The sequence below is a fragment of the Phalangium opilio genome, unplaced genomic scaffold (assembly GCF_054372755.1).
Source record: "Phalangium opilio isolate 3A_F unplaced genomic scaffold, DU_Popi_V2 ptg000113l_1, whole genome shotgun sequence".
NCBI lineage: Eukaryota > Metazoa > Arthropoda > Arachnida > Opiliones > Phalangiidae > Phalangium > Phalangium opilio.
In genome coordinates, this window is record NW_028324209.1 from 2,807,190 (window position 1) to 2,833,088 (window position 25,899).

General features: G+C 36.9%; 2 protein-coding genes across 2 annotated transcripts in view; both read right to left on the reverse strand.

Moving 5' to 3' along the window:
- Positions 1–10,081: 10,081 nt before the first annotated feature.
- LOC149623301 (uncharacterized) lies at positions 10,082–11,350 on the reverse strand. Its single transcript, XM_089852616.1, has 5 exons — positions 11,153–11,350; positions 10,952–11,062; positions 10,796–10,881; positions 10,614–10,728; positions 10,082–10,552 (listed from the first exon to the last, which is right to left on the reverse strand). Exons 1-5 carry the CDS (start codon positions 11,181–11,183, stop codon positions 10,359–10,361), a joined length of 537 nt encoding a protein of 178 aa, XP_089708742.1. The 5' UTR covers positions 11,184–11,350; the 3' UTR covers positions 10,082–10,358.
- A 79-nt stretch (positions 11,351–11,429) lies between these two features.
- LOC149623302 (alpha-1A adrenergic receptor-like) overlaps positions 11,430–25,899 on the reverse strand; it is a 42,189-nt gene continuing 27,719 nt past the window's right edge. The window contains exons 6-7 of the mRNA XM_089852686.1: positions 12,212–13,113; positions 11,430–12,135 (exon numbers count right to left, since the gene is read on the reverse strand). Of these exons, the coding sequence (XP_089708812.1) occupies positions 12,764–13,113 (350 nt within the window). The 3' untranslated portion in view covers positions 11,430–12,135; positions 12,212–12,763. The remainder of the gene's footprint in view (positions 12,136–12,211; positions 13,114–25,899) is intronic.

A 25,899-nucleotide genomic window follows, 5' to 3' on the forward strand; every position in this document is an offset into this window, starting at 1 on the left:
AGTATTCGGCTCGATACTCGATAATAGTATTCGGCTCGATCGATACTCGATAAGAGTATTCGGCTCGATCGATATTCGGTAAGAGTCGAGTATTAGGCTCGATACTCTATAAAAGTCCAGTATTCGGCTCGATACTCGATAAGAGTCTTGTATTCGGCTCGATCGATACTCGATAAGTCTTGTATTCGACTCGATCGATACTCGATAAGAGTCTTGTATTCGGCTCGATCGATATTCGGTAAGAGTCAAGTACTTGGCTCGATACTCTATAAAAGTCCAGTATTCGGCTCGATACTCGATAAGAGTCTTGTATTCGGCTCGATCGATACTCGATAAGAGTCTTGTATTCGGCTCGATCGATACTCGATAAGAGTCTTGTATTCGGCTCGATCGATACTCGATAAGAGTCTTGTATTCGGCTCGATCGATACTCGATAAGAGTCTTGTATTCGGCTCGATCGATACTCGATAAGAGTCTTGTATTCGGCTCGATCGATACTCGATAAGAGTCGAGTATTTGGCTCGATCGATACTCGATAAGAGTCGAGTATTTGGCTCGATCGATACTCGATAAGAGTCGAGTATTCGGCTCGATCGATACTCGATAAGAGTCAAGTACTTGGTTCGATACTCTTTAAAAGTCCAGTATTCGGCTCGATACTCGATAAAAGTAAAGTATTCGACTCGATAAGAGACAATTTTGATACTCGAGAGTAGACTCTAAACCCAAAATTCAAGGCTCGAACATCCCTAATTATGCTCCAACATTAGATAGGAGATACATTTAAATCTCCCGCTTACGAACGTTAATCTCAAGAAATACCTAATCGTTTATATTGTTGAGAACCACCTTGTTTCTTTCCTGAACTTGGGTTCTCAGCTGCTATGATAAAACGTCCTCTCAACTCTCGTTACAATCCTGCAGGCAAAAGTCGCTCTCCCCCAGCTCCCTCCTTTGTAGTATTTCCACTCCACTCCGTCCGTCTCCCGCTCGTTAGCGCAGCCGTCAATTTCTTGTATTCGTTTTCCTAGACCATTTTTAACCGACCCCCCCCCCCCACTTTCTTCCACTCCTTTTGAATTTCGTCCATTTAACTTTTGAACCCCCTTTGGGGTTAGTAGGGTCATAATGATTATTATGTTTGTATGTCTCTTTCTCGTATGCCTCGATACTTATCTATGCTGGTTTGGTACGGAATTTCAATTGTTCCAAATTGCCTTTTTAACTCCTTAGAGGGAAGGAGGTTGAGCTATCTTTATTTATATTGAAATTAATTATCGTTTAAGGTTTTTTTTTTCTCTCTCTCTCGTAACAACGAGTTACGCGTAACAGTGTATTTGGGTTACGGCGGAGTGGTTTTAAATAATGGGGTTTTCTTACTTATATATAGTTGTAAGATTGGGAAATAAAGGGGTTGATTGATGTTATTGTTGAAGATTAGTGTTTTTGTTAAGCGCTATAGCTAGAAATTAGTATTATTCGTCAGTTTACAAGCGAGTTTAATGGAACGGGATTTTTTATCTTTTTATTTATACGAAGGGGTTTGGATGATGGAATGTATAATGAACACTGGATTTACATGATTAACGGGTTTTTTGTAATTTAAGGGGATTTTTTTTAGTTATGAAAAATCTTCCTTGTTATTCTTTGATTATATCTATATATTTAATGTGGATAAAGGACTAGGGAATTAGAAACCAAGTTACTAACACTGAAATTTGTGGCCTTAATCTCGATCAAAAATGGGCCCAAAAACCCCAGCGAATTTTTGACAAAGTCAGAAAAACATTTAGGATAATTGATTTCTTGGGATTACGAAAATTCCAACGTTGAATGTTGAGTTTATTTATAAAAATGATTTAGTTAAAATTAACAACTTTGGGCTTAAAATAGACCTGGATAAGCCAGGGAATTCGAACTTGAAATTTTTGTGGCTACCCTGTAATTATTTTTTAATTTAATGCCGTATATATAGATTTAAAATATATTTCACTTAAATTAAATTGAGTTAAGTAACTTTATTTATAAAAGCCTAAAAGCTATCGGCTTATTCGAAAATCCCTGTAATTAAATAGGATAATAAAATTCTCTGGCGGTCGCTATACCTGGTCCTCGACGTTCGAAGAAATAAGACGCCAGCTATGTAATTCTTATTCGGTAATTAGCTAAGTTGACGTTGTTTCCGTAAGAATTAAGATAGAGCTTTGAAAAGCCGGGAGGGAATGGATACTGTTTGCCTCTTTAGGGGTGGATATGATAAGAAGACTTAACGACGAGGATATAGGGGAGACTATAGTTTAATTGCTTTTTAAAGACGTTGGTGCCCTGCAATAATTGGTGGAACGAGCTACGAATTTCAATCGCGTACATCTTGCCTCTCTCCGCTCAATTAGGCTCAAATTTTACGACGATGAAAGGCGTTTTGCATTTTTAAACTATCATTTTTTGTCCCTCTAACAAGGTAAATACGACTTAACAGGTTAAGTTTAGAGAGAATCTCGAGAAACCCCCTTCAAACGTTAATATAGAAATGATTACATTTCTTAGCCTGTCTATTTTAATCTAATAGCTTTACAACCAAAGGAAAATCTATGAAGCGAAAATATATATTTTTTTTCGTCAAAAATAAATAAAATTATACCTAAAAATATCGGGGATTTTTTCGGTCCCCCGAGGGGAGAGGGTGTTGGTATTTTTATAAAAATCAAGTTATTTTCGCTTGAAAAACTTGTACCAAATTCAAGGTGAAGCCTTACGTATCATTTAATTGCTTATACTTGTATCAACAAAGACTGGTTGATAAATTACTTGGGATACTTCAATAATTTAAAAATTAATTTTTTTGAAGCGTAGCAATTAGGAAAATTTATCCAATACTTGATTAGGTTTTCTGATACGCTTTTAATTGGTGGTGCGGGTATAATTAACAACCCTGAATTTCCACTGTAAAAAAATAGCATCCTTATAATTCGTAATTTTGTAATTTAATTTCAAATTGAGATGAAAGAAGTAAATTTACGTCCTTGAACTTTCTCTAACCATGAAAATAAATTTTAATTTGATAGTAGCTAGTTTTAGTATAGCCAAGAAGTGATATCTAGTTTACTAGGGAGAAGGTATAAGATCATGCCTAAGTATTCGCGCGCCATAGTCCCAGTCCCCCTTTCAAAATACAAGGGGGGAAGTAAAATGAAGCCGGGCTATTTCGCCTCTCCTCAGTCGGAAAATATGACTGTAATTTTCGTCATTCGCGTCGCGCTGACGTGCGTTTTCAAGAACCAATGAGATGCTGGTTGTAATTTAGAGGCGGGGATTAACTCCGGACCTACGTTTGGACTGGAGATAAAGCTGGAAATGTGGCGAATTTGCACCTTCTCCCTAATAAACTAGATATAACTTCTTGGTATAGCCACCAGTTTTGGGTTTTTTTTCTTTCTTTTAGTTCTTCCAAACGTCAGGGGTCCGTTGGCTCCTTATAGATGAGGGAATACCGTGACGCGCTCCAATCATGACCCTGTTGAGTTATTTGAGCAAACAATCAAGGAGAAAAAATAACGTCATCCCCTCCCGCGTCCGCCGATGGCGTTTTCCATTTCATTTCTCGCGTGCGCACTTATTCCTTGAAAGCTGAGATAGCCCCGGCCGGCCGCCGCTTCGCCCTGTCCAAATGCGAGGCTAAGGAGCTGCTGCGGGCACAGAGGCACGCATCCTCCAACAAAGTAGAGAGGGAGAAACTCCAAAAACCAGAAAAATTGTTTTAAGAAGTACACTTTACTTTAACTGTCAAGCTCTTATTAAATGAATGCATTTAGTTTTTCAAGGAATATTACACCACTGAGAACGGAACGCAGTGTTAAATTCCAAGCTATGTATTACATAGTTTTCAGACTAGGAGGATTGATACCATTTACACAAGGGGGCCACGCTTCTGGTGTTACGCAGGAGGCCAGACTCCCAGGTGGAGTCAAAAGACAGGCCTCCTTGTGTAAATGATATGAATCCTTCTAGCCTGAAAACTGCATTCAGGCCAATCTATATCTATTTAAATCAAAGTCCTGACTGACTGACTGACTGACTGACAGACAGATTGATAATCAACGCCCAGCCCAGACCGCTTGCCCTAGAAGGCTCAAAATTTGCAGGAACGTTACTCATAAGTGGTAGGCGCGTACTAAGAAAGATTTTTCCAATCCGCCGCCATCTTAATAAATGGCGCCCCGTAATGTAAAAAAATTTCTCTATGCAACAAAGTCCGCGCGTTTCAACCGATTTCGCAAATATTTAGTACACTGATTTCCTTTAACCTACATACGGGCTGAATGGTCTTTTGGGTTCAATTTGTTGCCATCTTTTTAAATGGCGGCCAAAAACTTAAAAACATTATGGAATAATGTCCGCATGATAAGTAATAAAAAATGTCCCGACGGGCAACGCCGAGTGCCCTCGCTCCTAGGGTGCTACAAAAATATTAGTCATCAGTAAAATCTACCCATTCTGTATATCATTTAGATGGTCTAATTACACGCGAGCGACGCCGCTGTTTTTGTGACAGGATTACTAAAACCTTTCAACGCGATTTGATATTCCTGTAAAGGTGTACGTAATTCATGGCTTAGTTATAGGTACTCTTATATGAAAACAGGTTTTTAATATATTATATAGACAGATCGTGGTTAAGAGTTAACGAGCTATAGAGTAGGGTGGGGGATGGAGGGTTGAATTAGAGGGGCTTAAAACACACTCGCCCCTGCTGAAGTTCCAAAACATAATTTCGTTTTGAGACAAATTTCGTGCGCTTTGAACTGGCCTCTGGCATTCTGTTATATCAAAGCTATCTTTCGATAATATTTGCATTGCTTTTATCTATAGTCCCCCCTCTAATTTTCATTCTACCAGATTTTATAATGGTTATGGATGGGTCATTACCTATCAAATATGTTATTCATATTTTTATACCCATATTTTTTTAAGTGGAGAAAAAATACAATTTTCTTATTTTCAAGAGGCCTTTTTTCGAACTGACGGTTGAAAAAAAAAATCGTTTTTATGTTTTTTAAGTGTTTCAACTTTTTTGAAGCCTTGAAACCCTTTTGTAATAATGTTATTTTAAACAATGGAAATATATTAATGGTGGGCTATGAGTTGGGTTGGGGAACAAAAATAATAATTTAAATAATAGACAACCTCTTTAATTTGATCGTGTTCTTATACAGGAATATGCTAATGATTTTGTAAATAATTTAAGGGGTTTGAAATACTTAAAATACCATTTTCAGTACTACAACCCCCCCCAATATATCTAATATTTTTCGCTTGAAGACTTAACCCAATTAAAGTTAACTAATTAGTTAATGAGCAACCAATGGTCCGATTTTTGAACTCTCGTTTAATTTAATCAGCATAATATCCTCATTGAAACAATTAAAAGGGAATTTAGAAGCCCTTATTACCTCATTAAAGACTCTGGCGCCTAGTTCAATAAGTTTACCCTCTCTTAGTTAATCACCTTCATTAATTTTAAAAGAAAAATAATAATTATTTGCTAACAATTTTAATTGGTTTGGCCCCGTTTTGAACTTGGGAGTTACGCGGGACCACTTCAAAAGTCGTAGGTTTTTATTTGAGTTTTTAATACGCGAGATTTATAATGACAGAAGTTCGTAATTTAAAGGTTTTAAATAAATTCTAAATAATAAATTAATGTCACTTTGAAATAATCGCGAAGAGAACACTTGAAATTTTGAGCAAATCAAAATAACTGGTAAATATCAGTTTTCAAGATTGTTTTCTTTGTAATATAGTATTTATTCGAAGACAAAGATTTAGTATTTAAACCAAATATAAATAAATTGGCGGAAATAAGATTTGAAGAAATAATCAGGGTGGTGGCCCCCCAATATTTATTTTTCTCTTTTTTGGGGGGAGAAATAACTCTGGCATTTCAACGGTTTTGATTTATTGGCCCCCGAGCTCAACTGTTCTTTTTTCCTCGTGATTTACGACTTCATGGATAAAAAAAAAAAAAAAAAAAATGCGCACCCAGTATAACTTACGCGTTTCTCTTTCAATTTCTAAACGAATTTGTGAATTTCCACGTACGAATTTCGTTGGTTTTAAATTATATTTTAAACACACTTTGACGTATATGGAAATATTTAATTACCATAATTGCTCTCGTGATTTACTTTTTTTCTGGTTTTTACTATGTTAAATTCTTCAATTTATTCGAGACTTGTGTTACTCAACGACCCAAGACAATACAGAATTTGTTAGTTTCCCTTCTGAGGTTTTTTGAAACTAAAATATTTCATATTTTCCCTGAGTATTTTTGCAGATGTGAATGTCCCACTGATTTAAAAACAACCCCCCCCCCCTATAGAAATATTTTGGAATTTATTCCTCGTAGATAATAACTTAATCCACGCATATTGAGAAACGTTTGTCTTATTCCGACTTTATTAAAAGTTTCTTTTATAACTTTTGTTTGACTTTGGGGTCGCCAAGTCCCAGATGGAACGAGTTTACTATATGAAGAAATATGTATATATATATTTTTCATACTCTTTGGCATATTCTAAGATAAGAAATATTGTATGTTAGGATTACCACCAACAAAGACGCTAATATGTTAATCACAATTGGGGGTTATCGGCATTGACTTTTTTTTATTAATTTGATATGCTGTTTTTTCATTTTCGAAAGATATGCGCAGAAAATTAGCAAATAAGCAAAAGATACCGTTCTCTAAATCTCAGTCCTTATTGATACCTCTACTATAAGTCTATAAGGTGTCGTAACTCTGGTTAAGAGATGCTGGAAAATAATTTTGGTATAAGATAGCTATGCTATGCTTCATCCCTTTTCAACCATTCCTAATACTTGGGGTTAGGACAATCAGTGCTCGAGTAATTAGGCAAAATATCAAATATAGACTTTATACTCTACAATTTAATCCTTAGTTACACAATTAATCAATTACGATTCAAGTTTGATTGGCTATAACGGAGTGCTCATAGTTTTCGTTCATACGGGGACCCCGACCCCGGTACCTAAGATGTCGGGGCTAGATTTTGATACTAGGGAATAATTTTTTAGCCTGTTCCATAAACAATCGTCTGATTCGTCTCAAATAACTTACCCTTTTATATATATATACATAAAAAACAGAGGGTAACAACAAGAAGCGATAAATAAGCGAAGGTATAAATGGCCACATTTCTAGCTTTATCTCCAGTCCAAACGTAGGTCCGGAGTTAAATCCCCGCCTCTAAATTACAACCAGCATCTCATTGGCTCTTGAAAACTCACGTCAGCGCGACGCGAATGACGAATATTACGTATTTTCCGACTGAGGAGAGGTGAAATAGCCCGGCCTCCTTTTACGTCCCCCCTTGTATTTTGAAAGTGGGACTGGGACTATGGCGCGCGAATACTTAAGCAACTTATAGCTTCTCCCTAATAAACTAGATATCGCTTCTTGGTAACAATTAAACAGACTAACTCTTAACTGCTGCCAGACAGACAGAATTGACAGAGATCTTTCTCGTAACAAAGTCTATATTACCATGGCCAGAAATGCGAGTAAAGTTTTGAAGAAAAACAGAAAAATCACATAGAAACATCCATAAAAAAAAAAGAGAAAATTGGGAATGAAAAACTTAAAAAACATAAGAGGCTATCCGATATTTTTACAGATGGAAAGAGAATGTATTTCTTTTGGAAGATTTCGATATTCGTCTGGTTCGCACTATCGCTACTGTTACAAAAATCTAAATATTTGAGCTCTCTTAAGTTATCCAAACACCTCTTTGTAAACGCTAGCAAATATACATATGGGAACTGGCTTCAACGAGTGTGTACTGTATACTTTTTATCTGTGGGGGCGCGAACCTCGTATACCTATCGTCGCCACTAACCATAAGGGGGCAAAAAAATAAAGACGTTAGCTTAACTCCACACTCCTCTTAATTCGGTTGAGATACATTCCAGATGGTCTCACCTCCACGGCTGACGCTTTTCTTCAGCGTAAGTTTACGCAGATTGCGAGAGAGAGAGAGAAACGGATCGCAAACTTTTTTTATACATATATTTATATTTCATGGAATGCTTTAGTTTTTGCACTGGCACGTGTGTATTTGCCGAAAGAGTCCGGTCTTATGGCCCCTCGTAAAGATCCCAATTGGGATTGAACTCGTAAGGTTAATTAAAAATCGAGTTAAATCATTTTAATTTGCGTGCTTCCGTTTGCGTTTTCCCAAAATATTGGTGTGAAATTCTGAATTATTTATTTAACTTTTTTTTAAAGATAGCTAGGGTTGTAGATCGAAAAGAGAACGAGTATTTTTGACGATAGCATCAACATATACCGTAATACTTTTATTTTAATTTGATTAAGTTTAGGTAGTGGGACGTCTGTCACGACTAATTTCACCCTCCAAGAGAGTTCCCTTAATTTAAAAACCCATCAGTTGGAAAAATTATTTCATAACTTTGCTCTCTCTCTGTCTCTCTCCCACATACTCGTCTCACCTGTCACAATCTCGAAAGGTTCTAACCCACTCTTCCCTAACCATTGCACAAACCCCAAGTGACATTGACGACACACATGACATATAACATCTTTCTATTTTTTAAAGGGATTAAATATAGTATTAGAAAAAGCGTAAACTTTGCAATCCTGTCGTGCACATAGCGAAGAAACTTATATTTTAGAAGGAGGGGGGGGGGGGCGTGCAGTGTCGATTTTTGACTCGGGATGGTTTGAGTTCATCTTTTTAAAAGAGCTAGGGTTGTCCCTCCTCCGCCCTTAGGACCTCATCCCGTCTCTCATCATTCACGGAGAGCCAAGAGATCGGATTACTAGAAGCTGGAACGCGCTGACATGATTTGCGATGCTATAAAAACATCGTCAAGCTGGAATTTTTTTTTTTCTTTGGGTATGTGGGGGGTGTTTTTTTGAAAATTATATTTTGGGGGTACATTTAGCCTTAAATTTTAACTATACGCTCCTACTTCCTTTTGACTGGTTAAAGTTGATGTCGCTTCCTGCATGCGCATCTGCCTCTACACTTCTCTTCTAATTTCAACTTAAAACATTCCAAACGTTTTTTAGTGGGTTATTTTTTTAAATTAGTGCTTTAGATTTGGTAATATTTCATTCCCCCTTTTTTTAAAGATATGTTTAAATAATTCAGGGTGGGGTGGCGTAGCGGTTAGCGCTTTCGCCTCGCAGCAAGAGGATCCCGGGTTCGATCCCGGACTGTGGCACCGGGTGAAAATCTGGGAACAAATCCTTCTGCGTAGAGTTTGCAAGTTCTCTCCCCGCTTGTTAAGAGGAGTTTTCCTCCGCGGTCTAACCCGGTTTCTCCTTTCCATCAAAACTTGCTGAGGTTAACGGTAATAGTTAGTATAGGGCGCTGTAGGTTAGCTGTGGCATAGGGGCTAGCCACCACCCCTCTATGCATTGTAAAGGGGCCCACCTGTAAATAAGTCGCGAGTTGACTTAGTGTGGACATCCCTTCCTAGACCAAGCTTAGATTATTATTATTATTTATTTGACTCGACGTTACATATGAAGTTCATAATTAGACGTAAACTATCCTTACTCAGACAACGATAAAGCATATTATATCAAAAGTGGATGAGAGGAAAAGTATGAAAATGGCCAAAAGTCGCGAGTCATCAGAGTTTCGCCGTAGTTGACCGTTTTATTGGCGTAGCTATACTGGGACTGTTCACTCCCTTAAAATAGGTCTTGTGTTAATTCGCGGTTACCGTCGTCTGCTATTGTGTAATCTCGGTAATTTAGCTATAGCGCGAGCAGCTTGCGTCGTGATGCGCGTGATCGAGTGGGTTATGGTTAGACCAAGGAGCATAAATGTCTGAACTACTTTCAGTCGCGAGTTTGCAAGTCCATCAGTCACTAGTAAAGTAAATAGTTATTGGCGAAACTTTGATGTCCGCGTTTTTTAACACAGGCTCTATGGCCATTGTCATACTTTCCCTCTCATCCACATTTGATTATATCCTCATTCGTATCTTGTTACAAGAGTAATTTTGGTAAATAAAGGAGCAAGTAGGTATGATATTTAGGATGTTTATTCAAGTTTGTTACACAGTTTAACTGTTTAAGCGTAGTTTACAAATTTTGACCATTTTAAAACACAAAATATGGCTTACGGTTGGTACATCTTCATTTTTTAAAATTTACAAGAATTATATAAGAAATGGACAATTTTATACAAAAATAATCATGCTTATATTAAAAAGTTTGAAAGGGGTTTAAAAGTTGGAAAAGCATTTATCGTATCACAAAATATTAGAGATCTTTAAGTATTTAAATCTGAAGATTTTTTATTTAAAAGTCTTCTTCGTCTGGAACAGAAATATCAATATCCACACAACTCCAAACAAAACTAGATGTATCGGGATAAGGAGAGTGAACTGCGGGCTCTGGGAGAGGGATTTCAAATTTGGGAATCTCAGGTGAGCTAATGGGGCTAACGCAGGGGGAACGTGTTGCAGAGGGTGGTGTCCGAACCAGAGGAAATTCTGTTGTAGATAAACCATATTAATTGAAAGAAGATAATTTCTTTTAATGAAGTAAGTTTACCATCTTCCTCTATGGGTGGCATTCTAGTCCAAGTATCAATCCAGTTTGGCTCTAATTCCAATTCTTCTATTTTCTTCTTCATGTTGTTGACGATTGTATTCATGTCAAGCCCACCCTAATGATTATTAAAAATAGGTTTCTCTATCATTAATCGTTACTATCAAAACTTTTAAGAAATTTACCTTGCTTTTACTAATAACTGGTGTTAAACCCTTGGATTTTCCTTCAAATTTTGATGAAACTCCAGGCGTGCGTCCCGCGGGATAGACTAGAATAAATATGGAAATAAATTATCGAAAACTTTCAGAAATTTTAGGCTAGTTAATGTAACTACAAACCATTTTCTTTGGCAGCAGGATGGGCAGATTGGTTGGGTAGAGGCTTTATGGGCTGCGTAGACTCCTCTTCCCTAGTAGAACTTTTGCGAACGTTGGTTGTAATACGTAATCCTAAAATTAAATCAACAATAACACTTAATTGGGGTAAATAACTGTTGAATGAAATTACCAAGTTCAAAAATTATCAAAGGCTTAACGTACCTTTTCCCACTGATCTGTTATGATCCGCCATAATAATAACTTTCACTAATAACTATCAAAAGTATTTGAAAATTGCGTTAATTATCAACTCCGCACGTTAAACTAAATTTAAATGCACGAGCTGCCCGCGAAACGTTTAAATAGCGCGAGAAATGTAAACAAACGAACGAGGATTCCCCAAGGAGGGTCACGTGACAATCTCAGACTCGCTGGATGGTGCTGCCGCCTGACGGCTAGCCAATTAACGGCGGGATTTTCAAATTATAGTGGCGAAGGTGGAAAATTGAAAATAGGCTTAAAGTTACGTTTAGTTTTATAAAACATTAGGCCAACTGCGAAAAAAGAGATTAAACGTAAGTCAATTACTATAATTTTATTTATTTATTCATTCATTTTGCTGACAACAGTTTTGCTTTTAAATGTCGTGTAAATAATTTCGATAGATCTACAAACATTTTTGATGCCATAAATAATTTATTTATACCAATACCGAGATTTCAGCGGTTAGTTAATGACAATATTTAATTAATTAACAAGTATGATTTACCATTTATTTACAATAATAATAATAAGTTTTTCAACTTAAAGTAGAAATTCTTGAATTACAGCTCAATTGTAGTTGCCTATTACTGTTTAAATAACTGAATTTTAAATTATTTTATTATTCATAGTAGGCACTTTAGTAAATGTTTTCACAAATATTTAATTAACTATTTAAAATCTTAATTTTATTCCTTTTCTTATTCGTAATTTTTGGCTTAATCTGAAAATTACTCTCGAAAGAATTTAAATTTTTTCTTTTACAAATTAATAATAGTACCACGCTTATTATTTCTTCTAATTTCAATTTATCTACCTATTAATTATTTTTCCAAATATAATTTTAAGTATCTTAGAGGAAAATTTGATCCATTTCAATCTCAGAATTTAACTAAACTAAAATTCATTTAAAACTTAATCTGAATTATTCCAAAACTTTCCATCTGAAAATGATTAAAATACAAATTAGTTAAGTTTCTCTGGAAGGGGGAATAAACTTAAACCCCATAAAATACTTACCGATTTGACCCTGTATCTCCGGATAAATACATTTCTTCCACAAACAACCTTTCTTTTTAAAACGTTCATTCACATTTTAACTCAAATATAATTACAATTAAAGTAATAGACCCTCACGGGCCTTAAAATTAAGGGTAAGTAATATTAATTACTTATAAACAAAGTTTACAATGAATTTTGTTCATTTTACCATAATATTCATAGTGTTTTTTCTAAGTCTACTTTTGTGAAACTCGACGACAAAAACTATTTGCAATTATTTATTTTTACGAATTAATTTATATTCTTCGGGGATTTTGGTTTAACATTTTTATCCGAAAGGTAGGACACTCGTGATTGGTCGACAAACATGATTTCCAGGGGCCAATAGACCAATTAGGGACTTTCATCCGCTTTTTCAAAGGGTGTTGGCAAATTGGTGAGGCCGTGGGACTTTTTTGCCCAAAAATTTAAGTGACCGCACCATTTAAAATGATTCATCGGTGGGTAATTTCACATTGGGGGGAAGTATTAAAGATATTTTTATTTTACCCGCGTTTAGTAATTTAGTATTCAAAATGGCGCCAAAGTTTTCTTCGATTTTGTTTCGTCTATTATGGCGCGCGTTTGTTTCGCGCCACTAGTTTTGCACGTGCAATCGTATTTTTCCAGTATGGTGACGTCGGAGGCGCGATGGTTTTGATCCCGATGCTCTTTACGTAAACTTCCACCCCCGCAGTTTTTGGGTTTCTTAGCGGACGATCTTCCTGGGTTCCCGCAACGCAACAAGTTCCTGAAGGCGCGTTTAAATTCGCGGCTTGAACAGGCGTAGATGATGGGGTTAAGGCAACTGTTGCAATAGCCAGTCCAGAAACATATGTCGAACAACAGGGGCGGCACGTAGCACCATTCGCACAGGGTACCTGCAACGGAAATACGTAGATAACAATTACGCCACAGTTTCTAGACACTCAAAGGTTACGCTCGCTTTATTGGCGCCAAAAAGGGAAGTTTGCCCATGTCCTAAATCCCAATTCTTAATCTCTACCCCCCATTTAAGCGGGCGCCTTTTTAGTTTGGCTGGAAAATGTTTCTACTGCCCAAAGCAATGACAAAGTCTCCCCCGTCCAAAGACCTTTTAAGCTTTGTCGTTTACAAAAAACTTTCTCAAGATGAAGCGAAAGTAATCTTTCCATTAATGAACAGCCTAGTTTTAGGTCCGTTTTGGACTCTGATCCTTTTCCCGAAGTTCCTCTCGGGTTTTTTATTCGTCCCTTAGGCCTTGTTTAACGCTATACAACCATGGACCTGATAAGGGAAAAAGCTTTCTTTCGTTGTCATAGTAACGCGCGTGACTCGTGTTTGTCTCCCGCTTTCATTCTTTCTTTTTTTCTCATTTTTCTCGCGATGTCCTTCTCCTCGTCACGCTTCCCTTTTCTAACATCCCCAGGCGCAAGCGATACAGGACCATCCACGTGCTTAGATAGTACCATACTTTAGCCCTCTCTCTTTTTTATTTATTTTGGCGGGAATTCCGACTTGAACCTTAATACTTTTCCCAAAATGAAAGAAACGTTTCGCTCTTCCCCTCTCCCAACTAGCCATCAAAAATATTCCCGGTCCACGGGGCCTATTGGAAAAAGGCTTTTCTGTAGACATATGTATTATGGAAACTTTCTTTAATATGTTGCCTTTTTTTTTTTACTTCCTATACTTTCCTTCAAAAAGTTTTTGTTAAAGAAAGCCGCGTCTCACGTCCTTATTATAAATTTATACATTTTTCTCCTGGCGCATTTATGAAAGTCTAACTTTGATGGCTACCCGAGAAGCGTTTAATTTTTCAATACCGAGATTATTTTAAACCATCTGTTAACAGTCTATCATTATTTGTATAGTTGGACTCGGTCTCTTTGCGCTAATGGGTCTTTTTTTTAAATAGAAAACAAGACATCTTAAGGTTGGTAATACCAATATCAAAGTACACGTTGACAAGCAATGTTATAGGGTTGACAAGGCTTAACTTGTAAAAGAAGGATTTCAGGAACATCTGTTCCAAGTCTGCCCAAAACCTTGGGCGGTGTGTATGGGCTGGTCATATCTCTATTGGGCTGGAAAGAATCGCCCTTTCTAGTCACGAAATCGGCTCGCGTATCCCTGGTTCCAAATCCATCTTGTCCCCGCGAAACCCTTTTTACTCTTATATGTAGAAGAAAAACTTTATAAAACCAATAGCCATCTATTCTCCAATCAAAGATGTCTGGAGGCAACTGACCGGTCAACCCTTTACCTATACCATCCCTAGCTTAGAATCCAACGCAACTACTACTAGAACTAGTCTATTTTTGGCTTTTAACCCTCTGGCATTCGTGTCCATCGTGCTGGAGTTCTTCTTTCCACGCATTAATATTTGCTCAACGAACAGATGGTAGGTATACTCGGTACTCTTATACAGTCTTGGTTTGGATCTAATTTATCAGGAAAGTTTTTATTTTTTCACGTACGCGATAATGGGTCTTTCTGGGGTTTGAAGAGTGTATAAATTAAAGAACAAAAAATTAAACGTCCACTACACCCCATTTGACATTAATCTCTCAGAATCTCTTCGTTTAATGGATGGTTCATGCCCAATCCTTTTTAAATTATCGGAAATTGTGAATGAAATATGGAGCTTTTAGAATTAAGTTAAAATCGATATTTATTGGACTAATAAACATCCAAGATGGAAGCGGATTGAAAAAAAAAAACACCTTATATAGAGAATCCCGTATTTAAGAGTTATGTGCCACCGAAATTTGCTTCAGTTTAATCGGAGTGAACGTTGATTATCTGTCAGTCAGGTCTTTACGGATATAGATTTTAACAGACTTTAATCTTTTTGCTGATTTCCGAGATAGAATTTATCTTTTAAATCAATTCAGTATACTGTTATAACTGATATCTAATGACTAATAAATTTAAGAGGGTAAGGGTTAAAATTAGCTGCAAATCAATTGAAATTTCGCTTTCCAATCTCATAAACTTCAAAGGCTTTCCGGAGATAGAATCGAACTCTAGATTATATTAGATAAGCTATGTTCACACTTACGCGGGAATCGGTTCAAAACTGATTTTCCCAACTAGTTTTGAAACCCTCTTCATTACTAATTTGAAGCGATTTCAACAGCCTCTCTTCACACTTTACGAAGCTTCTATTAAGATAGGTTCACACCTACACGGGAATTGGTTCAGAACTAATTTGCCCAAACTAGTTTTGAAACCCTCTTCATTACCAATTGGAAGAGATTTCAACAGCCTCAGTTCACAGTGAGAAACTTATGGAACGTATCTTATGAACGTACGGTTTTGTTCACACTGAACTTTGGAAGAGTTTTGAATCTCTTCGAACCAGTTTCCCATCTATGTGTGAACGTGACTTTATACTTTAACTGAGCTAAAACATACCAAATATTCTAGTCACAATCTACTTCGAAATGGTATCGTAAAAGCTAAGCTTCCAAACCAATCAAATCCATAACGGCAATCATCAATATATATTAATAACCCTTCAACAACACGTGTGTCTTTTGTAATAAATCCCCCTAAAGGTTTCGAATTGACGATACGATACAATTCAAAATATTTAAGATAGATCATTCAAAATCAACCTTAACCTCTCTAAAATTATTATTTTATACTATAGAATAGGAAACAAATTTATTTTCCTGAAAAATCACTGGGGAAATGGCGGGAAATTTTAAAGCAAGGCCTACACGAGCGGCTTATTGGAGCGCGCTTCCTTCTCGCGCGCGTAATAATAATCCGTAGTGAAGTGTCTGAATGGCTAATTAAACTTCAGAGCGCGCGGGAAACTTGCCCCCCCCCCACCGCTGCCTTGGCTTTTGGCGCGTGCTGAGGAGGCGTCGTCTTCTATGTGTAGAAATTTGAGAAAGGTTAGTTCTAAGTTCTTTAGAATCCAAGATGACTGGCTACAGCCTTTTGTTTTCTCTCTCGCTGAAAACGTCTCCCAGCCTCTTATTAGTCCCGGATATTTTTAAGGGAAAAATAAATAAAACCAAGCTAGCTAGGTTAAGGTTTAGGAATTGAAACGGAAATAATACGTTAATTAGAGCGAGGAGAAACTAAAATTTTCAGAAACTTATACGTGTTGTCTTATAAATAACTTTTAATTCCCGAAGTTGTTTTTGTAATAATAGTGCGGTAAGGAAAATGATTAATATTATTAAATTGTATTGAAGTTATTTAATAGGTAATTTGTAAATATATAAAGTAGGAGGAGCTAATTGAAAAATATAACAAATCGTCACGCGTGACGTTTTAAGTCTGGAGAAATGACGCTAGCGCTCAAATTCGTAAGATCGTGGATAAAGAATACGCGTGAAAACAAATTTTCCTCACGCTCATTCTTTATCCGTGGCTTAACATTACAATAAATCACCAGAATCACATCACGTACAAAATCACGCACAACTGTGATGACGATTTCTTGTTTTTAAACAAGTTCAGCAAGACCAAATACTTTATATAATCACCTATTTAAAAAATTTTAAAACGTGAAGAACGCCTGTTTTAGGATCACTAAGTTCTAATGAGTTTATATAGCCTTGGAAAAATCCAATTATTGCGTTAAGAAATTTTAATTAAAAGACCTGACGAGCCCGTCATCAGGGGTAGACCCCGAATTAACGTGATTTTTTGCGCCCCCCCCTCCTTCAAAAAATGGTGCCCTAAGATGCTAAGACAGATGAAGGGCATCCAGGGTTGTTATTACCTAATTACATCAATTCCAGGCCAAGGGGTATCGCGTGCGTAACTTCCTATCTTTCTTTTCGCACTTTTAATCAAGTTTTGTTATCCCTTCGTTCATCCTTAGTGTATCTCTTTCTGATCCCTCGCTTTTGCAATTAATGAGGAAATAATTGGTGGTGCTGGGCGGGCAAAAGAGAAAACTCATCACCCGTTGGAGACCCCCGAGTAAATAGCTAGGAATGATCTCTCGAAACCAGAACAATCAAAAAACAAATTGGGTCTAAGATTTAAAGAGAATGTGAATAAAGGGGTGCTCTTTAAAGTGTAACATTCCCCCTAAGCCTTGGTTAAATTAATTAGCTCCGTTAGTTTTCACTTTACCATAAACAACGCAATTTATAGACGGCAATCTCAAATCCGGTGCGGTTTAACGTCATAAAGTTTCTCAGAATCCCGTTGAAAATCGATACTTCTCGATAAATGGCTTGACGATTTTCCCCAGTCGTGATAATAACAGCAGCAGCGCGAATTCAATCTCTCCCAGCCGATCAGCTGGCGCGAAAGGCTTAGAGCTTTATACTCGAGATTAACAATAAACTAATTGTCTAATTAGAGGTCTAGCGAACCGCCGCGCCCCCGTTTACTTTTCGAGCCACCCTTCGTTATAACTGTCGAGGAATTTAGTGATGGTCAATTCTATTCCAATATTACACCGCATTAAATTATATGGAAATAATACCCGCGCCGTCTGGAAGGACGATTGGGGCAACCTGTCTAGCGTTATGTCGAGTTCCATTGGACTGCTCGGGGCACTCTTCGAGTACTCCATTTTTTAGATTGAAATCACTTCTCACTTGGATTCGCGTCTTCCATTGGTCGGATTTGATGACTCAATAGAGAAAATTGCGGAGATCTCTATTGCAATGCAATTCGCAATTAGTGTATTGTAAGGAGAAACACTTTTACAGGGGCCCATTGGAAATATATGAGCTTTGATTCTCCTAAATGTTGGTTTCCCTTTTGAACACCGTTCCTTTAAATTTATCGTATTTTTATTATTTTCAGGCATTCTAGCTTAAGACTTAATTTGATTTAACGATGGTGGTACAAAGGATTATGGGAAACGAAAGATCTTATTGCTTTTTTTTTTGTTTGGTTTGATGACAAAATAGAGCAAATCACGAGCAGTCTAATGCAATTCGCCATTAGTGTATTGTAAGGTGAAACACTTTTACAGGCGCCCATAGGAAATATATGAGCTTTGATTCCCCTAAATGTTGGTTTCCCTTTTGAACAACGTTCCTTTAAATTTATCGAATTTTTATTATTTTCAGACAATCTAGCATAAGACTTAATTTAATTTAATTTAACGGTGGAGGTACAAGGGATCATGGGAAAATATCTTTCCCTTAGGAAACTAAAGGAGCAAATAACTACACGATGCTCTAAAAATTCCATCGGAGATTCCTTAGTTCTGGGTGCCTATTCTGTTGCAATTCCCGTTAACGAATGTATCTCGCAGACTGGGTTGTCGGCATTTCGAATATAAGGCGAGAAAAGAATGCTACATTTTTTTTTTATTTTTATCCCAATCGGTTGGTTCTCTCACGCGCTATGAGATTTCTACGTTCTAAATTCACCCGGAATTTGCAACAATCTAAAGGTATTACCAGTTTATTCTCGTACCATTTTACTTATTGAACACTAAGAGTGTATCAGCAACAATGTAAGAAAAAGAAAGAAGGATTTGGGGTTTGGAGGGGGCGGGGGAGAAGATCGATGGTACAGACACGAAATCGACAGACAAAATTGTCCAGCGCTTTATATCCTAAAGATCTATATAGCTCTCTGTTCATCTTGTTTCAGACAATTCATAGAAATCAAGATCGGGTGTGTTTTTTGTCTACCATTTTCCTCATTTCCCCCTAATATTACTTCATTAATTGGTTTAAATTGAGCGGACACTCTTAAGAATAAGCTCTTCAGTGCGGCGTACTAAGCCGTATTTCACCTCGAATTGGCTACAGTCGGACTCATCCATGCACCGAGAATAGCGCAATCAGGCTTGGTTGCCAATGCCATTGGTCCTGTACTTGTTGCGAACTGTGCGGTGTTCTTCGATCCGCCTGAAGATTTTTCCTTTTGGTCCTTTTTTTACCTTAGATTTGTTATGTTTTATTTTTGGTTAGCTAGATTTTTTTTTACAATTTTTAATAGCAGGAAGGTCCGTTAAGAATTTTTTCGAAGCAAGTTCTCTTGGACCCAAGAATGAGTTTTTATCGCTCTTTATTGGTATCGTTGAAGTTATAAAAGTAAAGAGAGAATCATAAGTGTCTCGCATAACACCCACAATTCTTCTTGATAGCTTTTCACTGTTAATTTTGTTAAAAATACACCGGCCATTAAGATTGAAACGTAACAACGTTTGCCTAAATAGGTCAGGGAAAATTCCAGTTAGGAAATTTAAGTAACTTTTGAGGCAACCGTCAAAAGTGCCAGAGAAAAAGAATGTTTTTCCATCTTTGTTATAGCTTCACTTTTATTAATTCAATATTATATCTCTCTCGAATTTTCCGGGAACAGTGGGACGCCGTTAAAATAGCCAAGTTCTAGTGAAGTCCACTATTTAGAAGTGTTGAAGGGGTTAACACCTTTTATCTACTGCCGAGCACGTCTTTTGTTCTGATCCAAAGTTGGTAAACGCGAAAATGATTGTTTTTCTCTTTTTAAAGCCTCAACGGATCGAACTTCTTTCCCGGGTTCCCTTCCATTCTTTCTCTGTTGATAAAAGAGTCCAGAAAGGCAGGCGTTTTAATTCTTTTTTATCAGTTTCTTCCTTCTTTTAACCGCAAACCGTGAGACTTTTCTTGGCGTCTCGGTTGACGCTATACTTGGGATGCCACTAGAGTTTGTCTCTGTCTGGATAGAAGACACCCTTAATCTGTCAACTATCTCTCGCTCTTTCTCTCCTCATTTCTGGCTCCCCTTTTATTTTTACCAAAACGAGTTATTAAAAGTTTTCTTTAGCGACTTTTAAGTAATGGCGTTTTGATGTCAACCGTGAAAACTATATTATATAACGTGGCCATAGCCGCGTATCAACTTTTGTGGTTCCAGCAAACTTTTAATATATATTTTTTTATTTTTATCAAAATGAAGAGACTTCATGGGCTAAATAATTTTTGCGAGTTGTTTCGGGCAGTAGAAGCGCGTAACTTTGATGTGTATTAGTTTATTCCAGAATTAGATTATGAAACGTTTTCAAACTTTGGGGGTCAACTTGAAAATAATGTGATTATTGTCTTGAAAATTCAAATCATACCGGTTCGAACTTGACGTTTTAATGATTAGCCTAGGAAATGTTTTTCTTCGCGTTATGGATTTCACGTTTTTAGTTGGAATTTTCTTAAGCCTCGGCTTTATCGTTAGGCTTGCATTTAGGTGTATTACCGTTATTTCTAACGTCGTTTCTATTTCAGTTTTTTAATAAAACCCACACGCGTCTCTTTAACAATAGCAAAGGTTTCGCCGAAAATTAAATGTCGCGAAAACGTTGGCTCCCTTTTTACGTTAAGGATAAGCGTGGGAGGAACTAACGTTTCAGTTTTAGTACTTAAATATCTTTAAAGTAGTGGAATTTAAAGTGAGAGTGAAGTATTCCTAACCCTTCCGTTTCTCTGAGACTAAATTTGTTATCAAAGTTGAAATTAATACCTCTCCCACTTAATGTTAACTGAAGTATACTATTCTTCTCTTCGAGAGAAGTGTACCACGTGATTATTCCAAACATCTTTTAACATTTGGAGCAAGGTTACTAAACCGAATCACGTAAGCCATGTAAATAGTTCCCTCATCATTATTCTGATAGCGTTTAACTATTTGCCAAGGCGCGACTATGAATTTTTGTCCCACGTCAAGACGAGGTATAAGACTAAAGTATTAAGAGGATACAGAATGTGTCATACTTTTCATATTAACCCCCTTCTGATGTTACGTACAAGACTTTGGAATTTCGAAATGTTTACGTTGTAATCAAATCATTTCTTCTTTGAAAAACGCAAGTGGGTATTTTTAATGGGTAAAACAAATTTTGACAAACGATTTTATAAGAGTTGACATTAATAACCATTTTGATAACGTGCCCCGCCCCCTCCTGAACTTTTTGAGGGAATATTTCTAGGAAATTGAAACAGGATGTTATCAAAAATTCCATTTAAGTGATATTTTCGCCTAACTCTGAAAATAAACCCAAGTTTAAGTAATACTGGTTAAATAAGGTTTCCTCCTATCCACTGTATTAATGAAAACTCCTCGAACATAAAATTTACGAATTCAAAAAACGAATTAAAGCAATTTTGCAAAGAGCTCTGTATGTATACTCAGTTTTAAGCTTGGAAAGGTATAGATTTCTATAGAGAAATCCGTTTTCCAATGTAAAAATATGCCCATTCTAAAGATCATACAGTGTTTGAAGGAAAATAGACCAAGTAAAGCTATACTTTTTTCAATGTTTACTTTTCCGAATGGGTGCGGGTCAAAAATCAGATATGAAGAAATGACAGACACCCACGTTTGATTATATAAAGGTTTACCGAGAAATAGTATTGAATGCCGTATTCTCCATCCGTTCCAGGGTCGAAAAAGTTATTTTAAAATGGTTTTTCCTTTACACTCGTAGCCTACATCTAGATCCGCTATAAATTATTTATGAAAGCGATTCGACCGAGGAGAAAAAAATTGTTGAAATTATTAATGGCATATTGACGTCAAGAAATTTTTATAGTCTGGGAAGGAATTCTGTAGTTTATATTTGAACGTAGTTTTCCTTACTAATTTAAATTGTGTGTAGTTACAAGATTTATGATTTCACGATATTATATATATCCTAATAATTGAAAAAAAAACCAGGAAAAATATGAAATATTAAATATACTTCCTGTTTCTGATAAGTCTACCATGTATTAAAGGGGATGTGTTTTGGCGATTTTGACTGGAAAAATTTCTATGACATTTTGTCCTAAGGGCCACTGTTTTCGACTTAATATTGGAGTACTTTACGAAAAGTGGGGTGGCGTAGCGGTTAGCGCTTTCGCCTCGCAGCAAGAGGATCCCAGGTGCGATCCCGCACTGTGGCACCGGGTGAAAATCTGGGAACATATCCTTCTGCGTAGAGTTTGCAAGTTCTCTCCCCGCTTGTTAAAAAGGAGTTTTCCTCCGCGGTCTAACCCGGTTTCTCCTTTCCACCAAAACTCGCAGAGGTTAACGGTAATAGTTAGTATAGAGCGCTGTAGGTTAGCTGTGGCATAGGGGCTAGCCACCACCCCTCTATGCAATGTAAAGGGACCCACTTGTAAACAAGCCACAAGCTTAGTGTGGAAATCCCTTCATAGAGAAAGCCTAGATTATTATTATTATTATTACGAGCCCTTAATTTTAATTAATAAAAACTGTCATTGTAGACAAAGACCGGAAAGTGTAAAAGATAAGTGTAGAAAATTAACCGACAATGCTAACTCAAGGGTTGATCCCCAAAACACTCAAATCATAATTCGAAAACAGTGAGCGGACGGCAAATGTCATAGAAGTTACATTTTCGACAAAGTGGCCCAAAGAACTTTCCCCTTAATTTATGCCAGACTTATCAGAAACACCCTGTATAGAGAAATTAAGGCGAGACCTTGAAAACCAATTTCAGAGCTCTGTACGTTTTCACGTTTTTTATGGTTTATTTCCAAGGTTGACCGCTGTATAGCCTTAATTTGGCACAAGCTTATCAAATTGACCAATCAGGGTCAAAGATTATTTATAACATTTTTAACCATTGATCAAAGCCGGTACGCAATTTCGCCCATTAGACGGGAGTACACAAAACCCGTAATTATTACGAGCGTCCGACGGTTCTGTTTTGTCTCGTGTGAGAAAACATTGAAGAAGGGAAATGGTTTCTTTATTTTGAACGTACACCGGAAACCGGAAGTTACGTACATTATTTCGGAAACGTTGCTTCCACCCGCCTTCTAGACAGTATGACCTCAAAATATGTAGGTCTTATTTGAACTGAAATAGTACATACCATTTCCGTTGTCCACTGCCAATATAAATAAACGACTATCAAGTAAGATTACATTTGGAGCACGTGATCCTAGACCTTTAATCTCATATTTGTTCCCGCCCAAAATAGCATATGGAATCTAGATCATCCGTGTTAAAGGAATACTGTAATCTCATACTCGCTTATTTTATCATACACTTGTCATGGAGTTTTAATGACTGTTGTTCCATCAAATGTTTTTTACGAATTGAGCCACTGTCAATAGACCCAACCAACAAAGTTTTTGAATTTTTTTGTTCGCGGGTTTTGAGACGAGAAAGGGATAACCTGATTTTGCCATGCGCAGAACCTGTTTTATCCCAAGAGTCAGACTCTAATCCAATCAGAAAAATAAGGCTTGATTTCGTCGCTCTACGACAGATGGTACTACAGTCAACTTTGTTAATCACGTGATCCTATCCCTTAGATGGAGACGAGACTAAGCCAACTTGTTTATATGTTGGTTGGGTCTATTGAATTGGTCTCATCAACAAAGACCTTATGCCGATAAGCAACAATAATTTATGGAGTTGATAGTGCCCCTTTAAATTAAACCCATAAGCTGATAGATCGTCCGAATTTGGTGGCGGTACAGTATGGGCCAATAGATAAATACCCGCGCTATAGTGTGGATTGAGAATTGCGTATTATCTTGTCGGTCGCGATATCGTTTCGCTTGACAGGAAGAGGCGGACGGCTTACCTTCAGCTTTAAGAACAATAATAAGACAGATAGAGTAAAGCGCGCGCGCGCGCTATTATACAGAATGACTATGGAGCTAGCGTGAATAGAGTATCTTTCTCCGTTGCTATTGGATACCGCCTTCAGTCGCCCGAGAATTGGTGCGAGACTATGAATCTTTTCCCGCCAATTGTATATTTAGTAGTTTCTTAACAAAAACATTTATTTTTCAAATACACTAACTTGAAAGTACTACCGAAGGCTAGGGAACCTTATCTTATACCTAGGTAACATTATTCTTTCTATTTTGACTTTATTTCTCAAGCCCTTTTCAAAAAGCTGTCGAAATTGCGCGGGAAAAACTGTGTGAATTTTCCCGCATAATCCACGAGGTGGGAGAATGGGTTCCTTTTCCTTTCCTTGGGATTCAACCTTAATACGCCTTGACAAGAACTAAATCAAGTGTTCAACAAGTCTTTGAGAACCTAAATTTTTGCCTTAGGTTTAGCAAATGAAGTCTCTCCCCTTGCCCCTCCCCTCTGTTGAAAATTTCATTTCCTCGAGTTTCTCTCTCTCTCTCTCCCTCCAAATCTGATTTCGATAGACTTCTGGGGGTCGAATCCTTTTGGTGAACAAATCCTTGATTTTCTTTGGTTTGTCCGAAATAAATGGAGAACGCTTTTATTAACTAAATATTTAAACAATTTTTACGAGTTTTGACGACGTAAATTGACTTAATTTTGACTTTTAAAAGCCGCCTTTTCTTCCGAAAGATATCTTCTAAATTAGAAGTTGTCTGTTACATCCTGATAAGAGGATTAGTTTTTGAGGCTTTAATTTCGAAACAAAACTGAAATTTCCTAATTTGTTTCTAGTTTTTCTGAATAATAATTGAAATTTGATTACATTTCAAAGAAATTTGCTTGACAATGCAATCGTAACTTGACCATTTTAAAGCTATTTTACAGTAAAAGCTAATAATGTCGCTAGCACTGTATTCTTTGATTCTACTTACACTTTGAAGTAGTTGTAAACAACCCATATCCTAATTTGACTGTTTTCCACTAAAATATTATCATCACAAAAGCCTGGAACCCTTTGAGGTTTTAAAATCCGAATCCATTTATTTTTACTTTTAACTTTTAAGAAATAGAAAACATTATATAGCCACTGCATTAACAATCGATATTAGGGTCCCCAATCTTCTCCTCTTTGTTGGTTGGGCCTTTTTTTATTTTTGGCATCCTTGTTTTTCGCTTAAATGGACTTGGATGGGAAAGGGAGGCCCGTCTGATTCATCCCACTGGGTTCCCCCGCATGCACTCACTAGCTTTGCCTCTGTGAGAGAAACGAGTTCAACGAGTATAGGGGAACGATTTTGACGTCCTAATTGCAGCTTCCGGGCTTTTGAATCCTTCGCGAATAAAAATTACTTCCGGTGCAATTGAAGCGGAATAAGAAATATATTTTGCCTCTTTTAAATTAAACCCTCGAACACCCACAACCACCCAATCTATCACGTCACCGCGTGTGTAATTGTAATTTATAAGACGGATATACCGTCATGGATATAATTACTGGTCAGTGACTACTCTTTTAACAATTAGTAGTAATGGCCGATGTCGCAAATTAACCAACGAAGTTTTTCTGGAATCGATACCGATTTAGCACATTATTTAATCTCGGCGAGATAACCAATTATTTAACTCATAGAAACCGATATCGATAAATTTTCTACCTATTATTTTACCCATTGAAACCGATATCGATCAATTTTCTACCGATTATTTTACCCATTGAAACCGATATCGATCAATTTTCTACCGTTTATTTTACCCATTGAAACCGATATCGATCAATTTTCTACCGATTATTTTACCCATTGAAACCGATATCGATCAATTTTCTACCGATTATTTTACCCATTAAAACTGATATCGATCAATATTCTACCGATTATTTAACTCATTCAAACAGATATCAGCCGATGAATGCGATAAATTATACTCGAATCGATTAATCGGTAAAAATCAGTAAATTAAACTCGAACCGATTAATCGGTAAAAATAAGTAAATTAAACTCGAACCGATATCATATCGGTTTCTCCCATCACTAATACTTAAGCATTCATTCACTAACGTTAATAAGAATACGGGGACTTATCCTTGCGTATTTTCTCCTTGATATCAC

Excerpts from the sequence above, each read along its gene's own strand:
- LOC149623301 (XM_089852616.1), bottom strand. The coding sequence starts at position 11,183 with ATGGCGGATCATAACAGATCAGTGGGAAAAG. Across the intron at positions 11,063-11,152 it reads TAACAGATCAGTGGGAAAAG|GATTACGTATTACAACCAAC; the intron begins GTACGTTAAGCC and ends ATTTAATTTTAG. Across the intron at positions 10,729-10,795 it reads CAGTTATTAGTAAAAGCAAG|GGTGGGCTTGACATGAATAC; the intron begins GTAAATTTCTTA and ends AATAATCATTAG.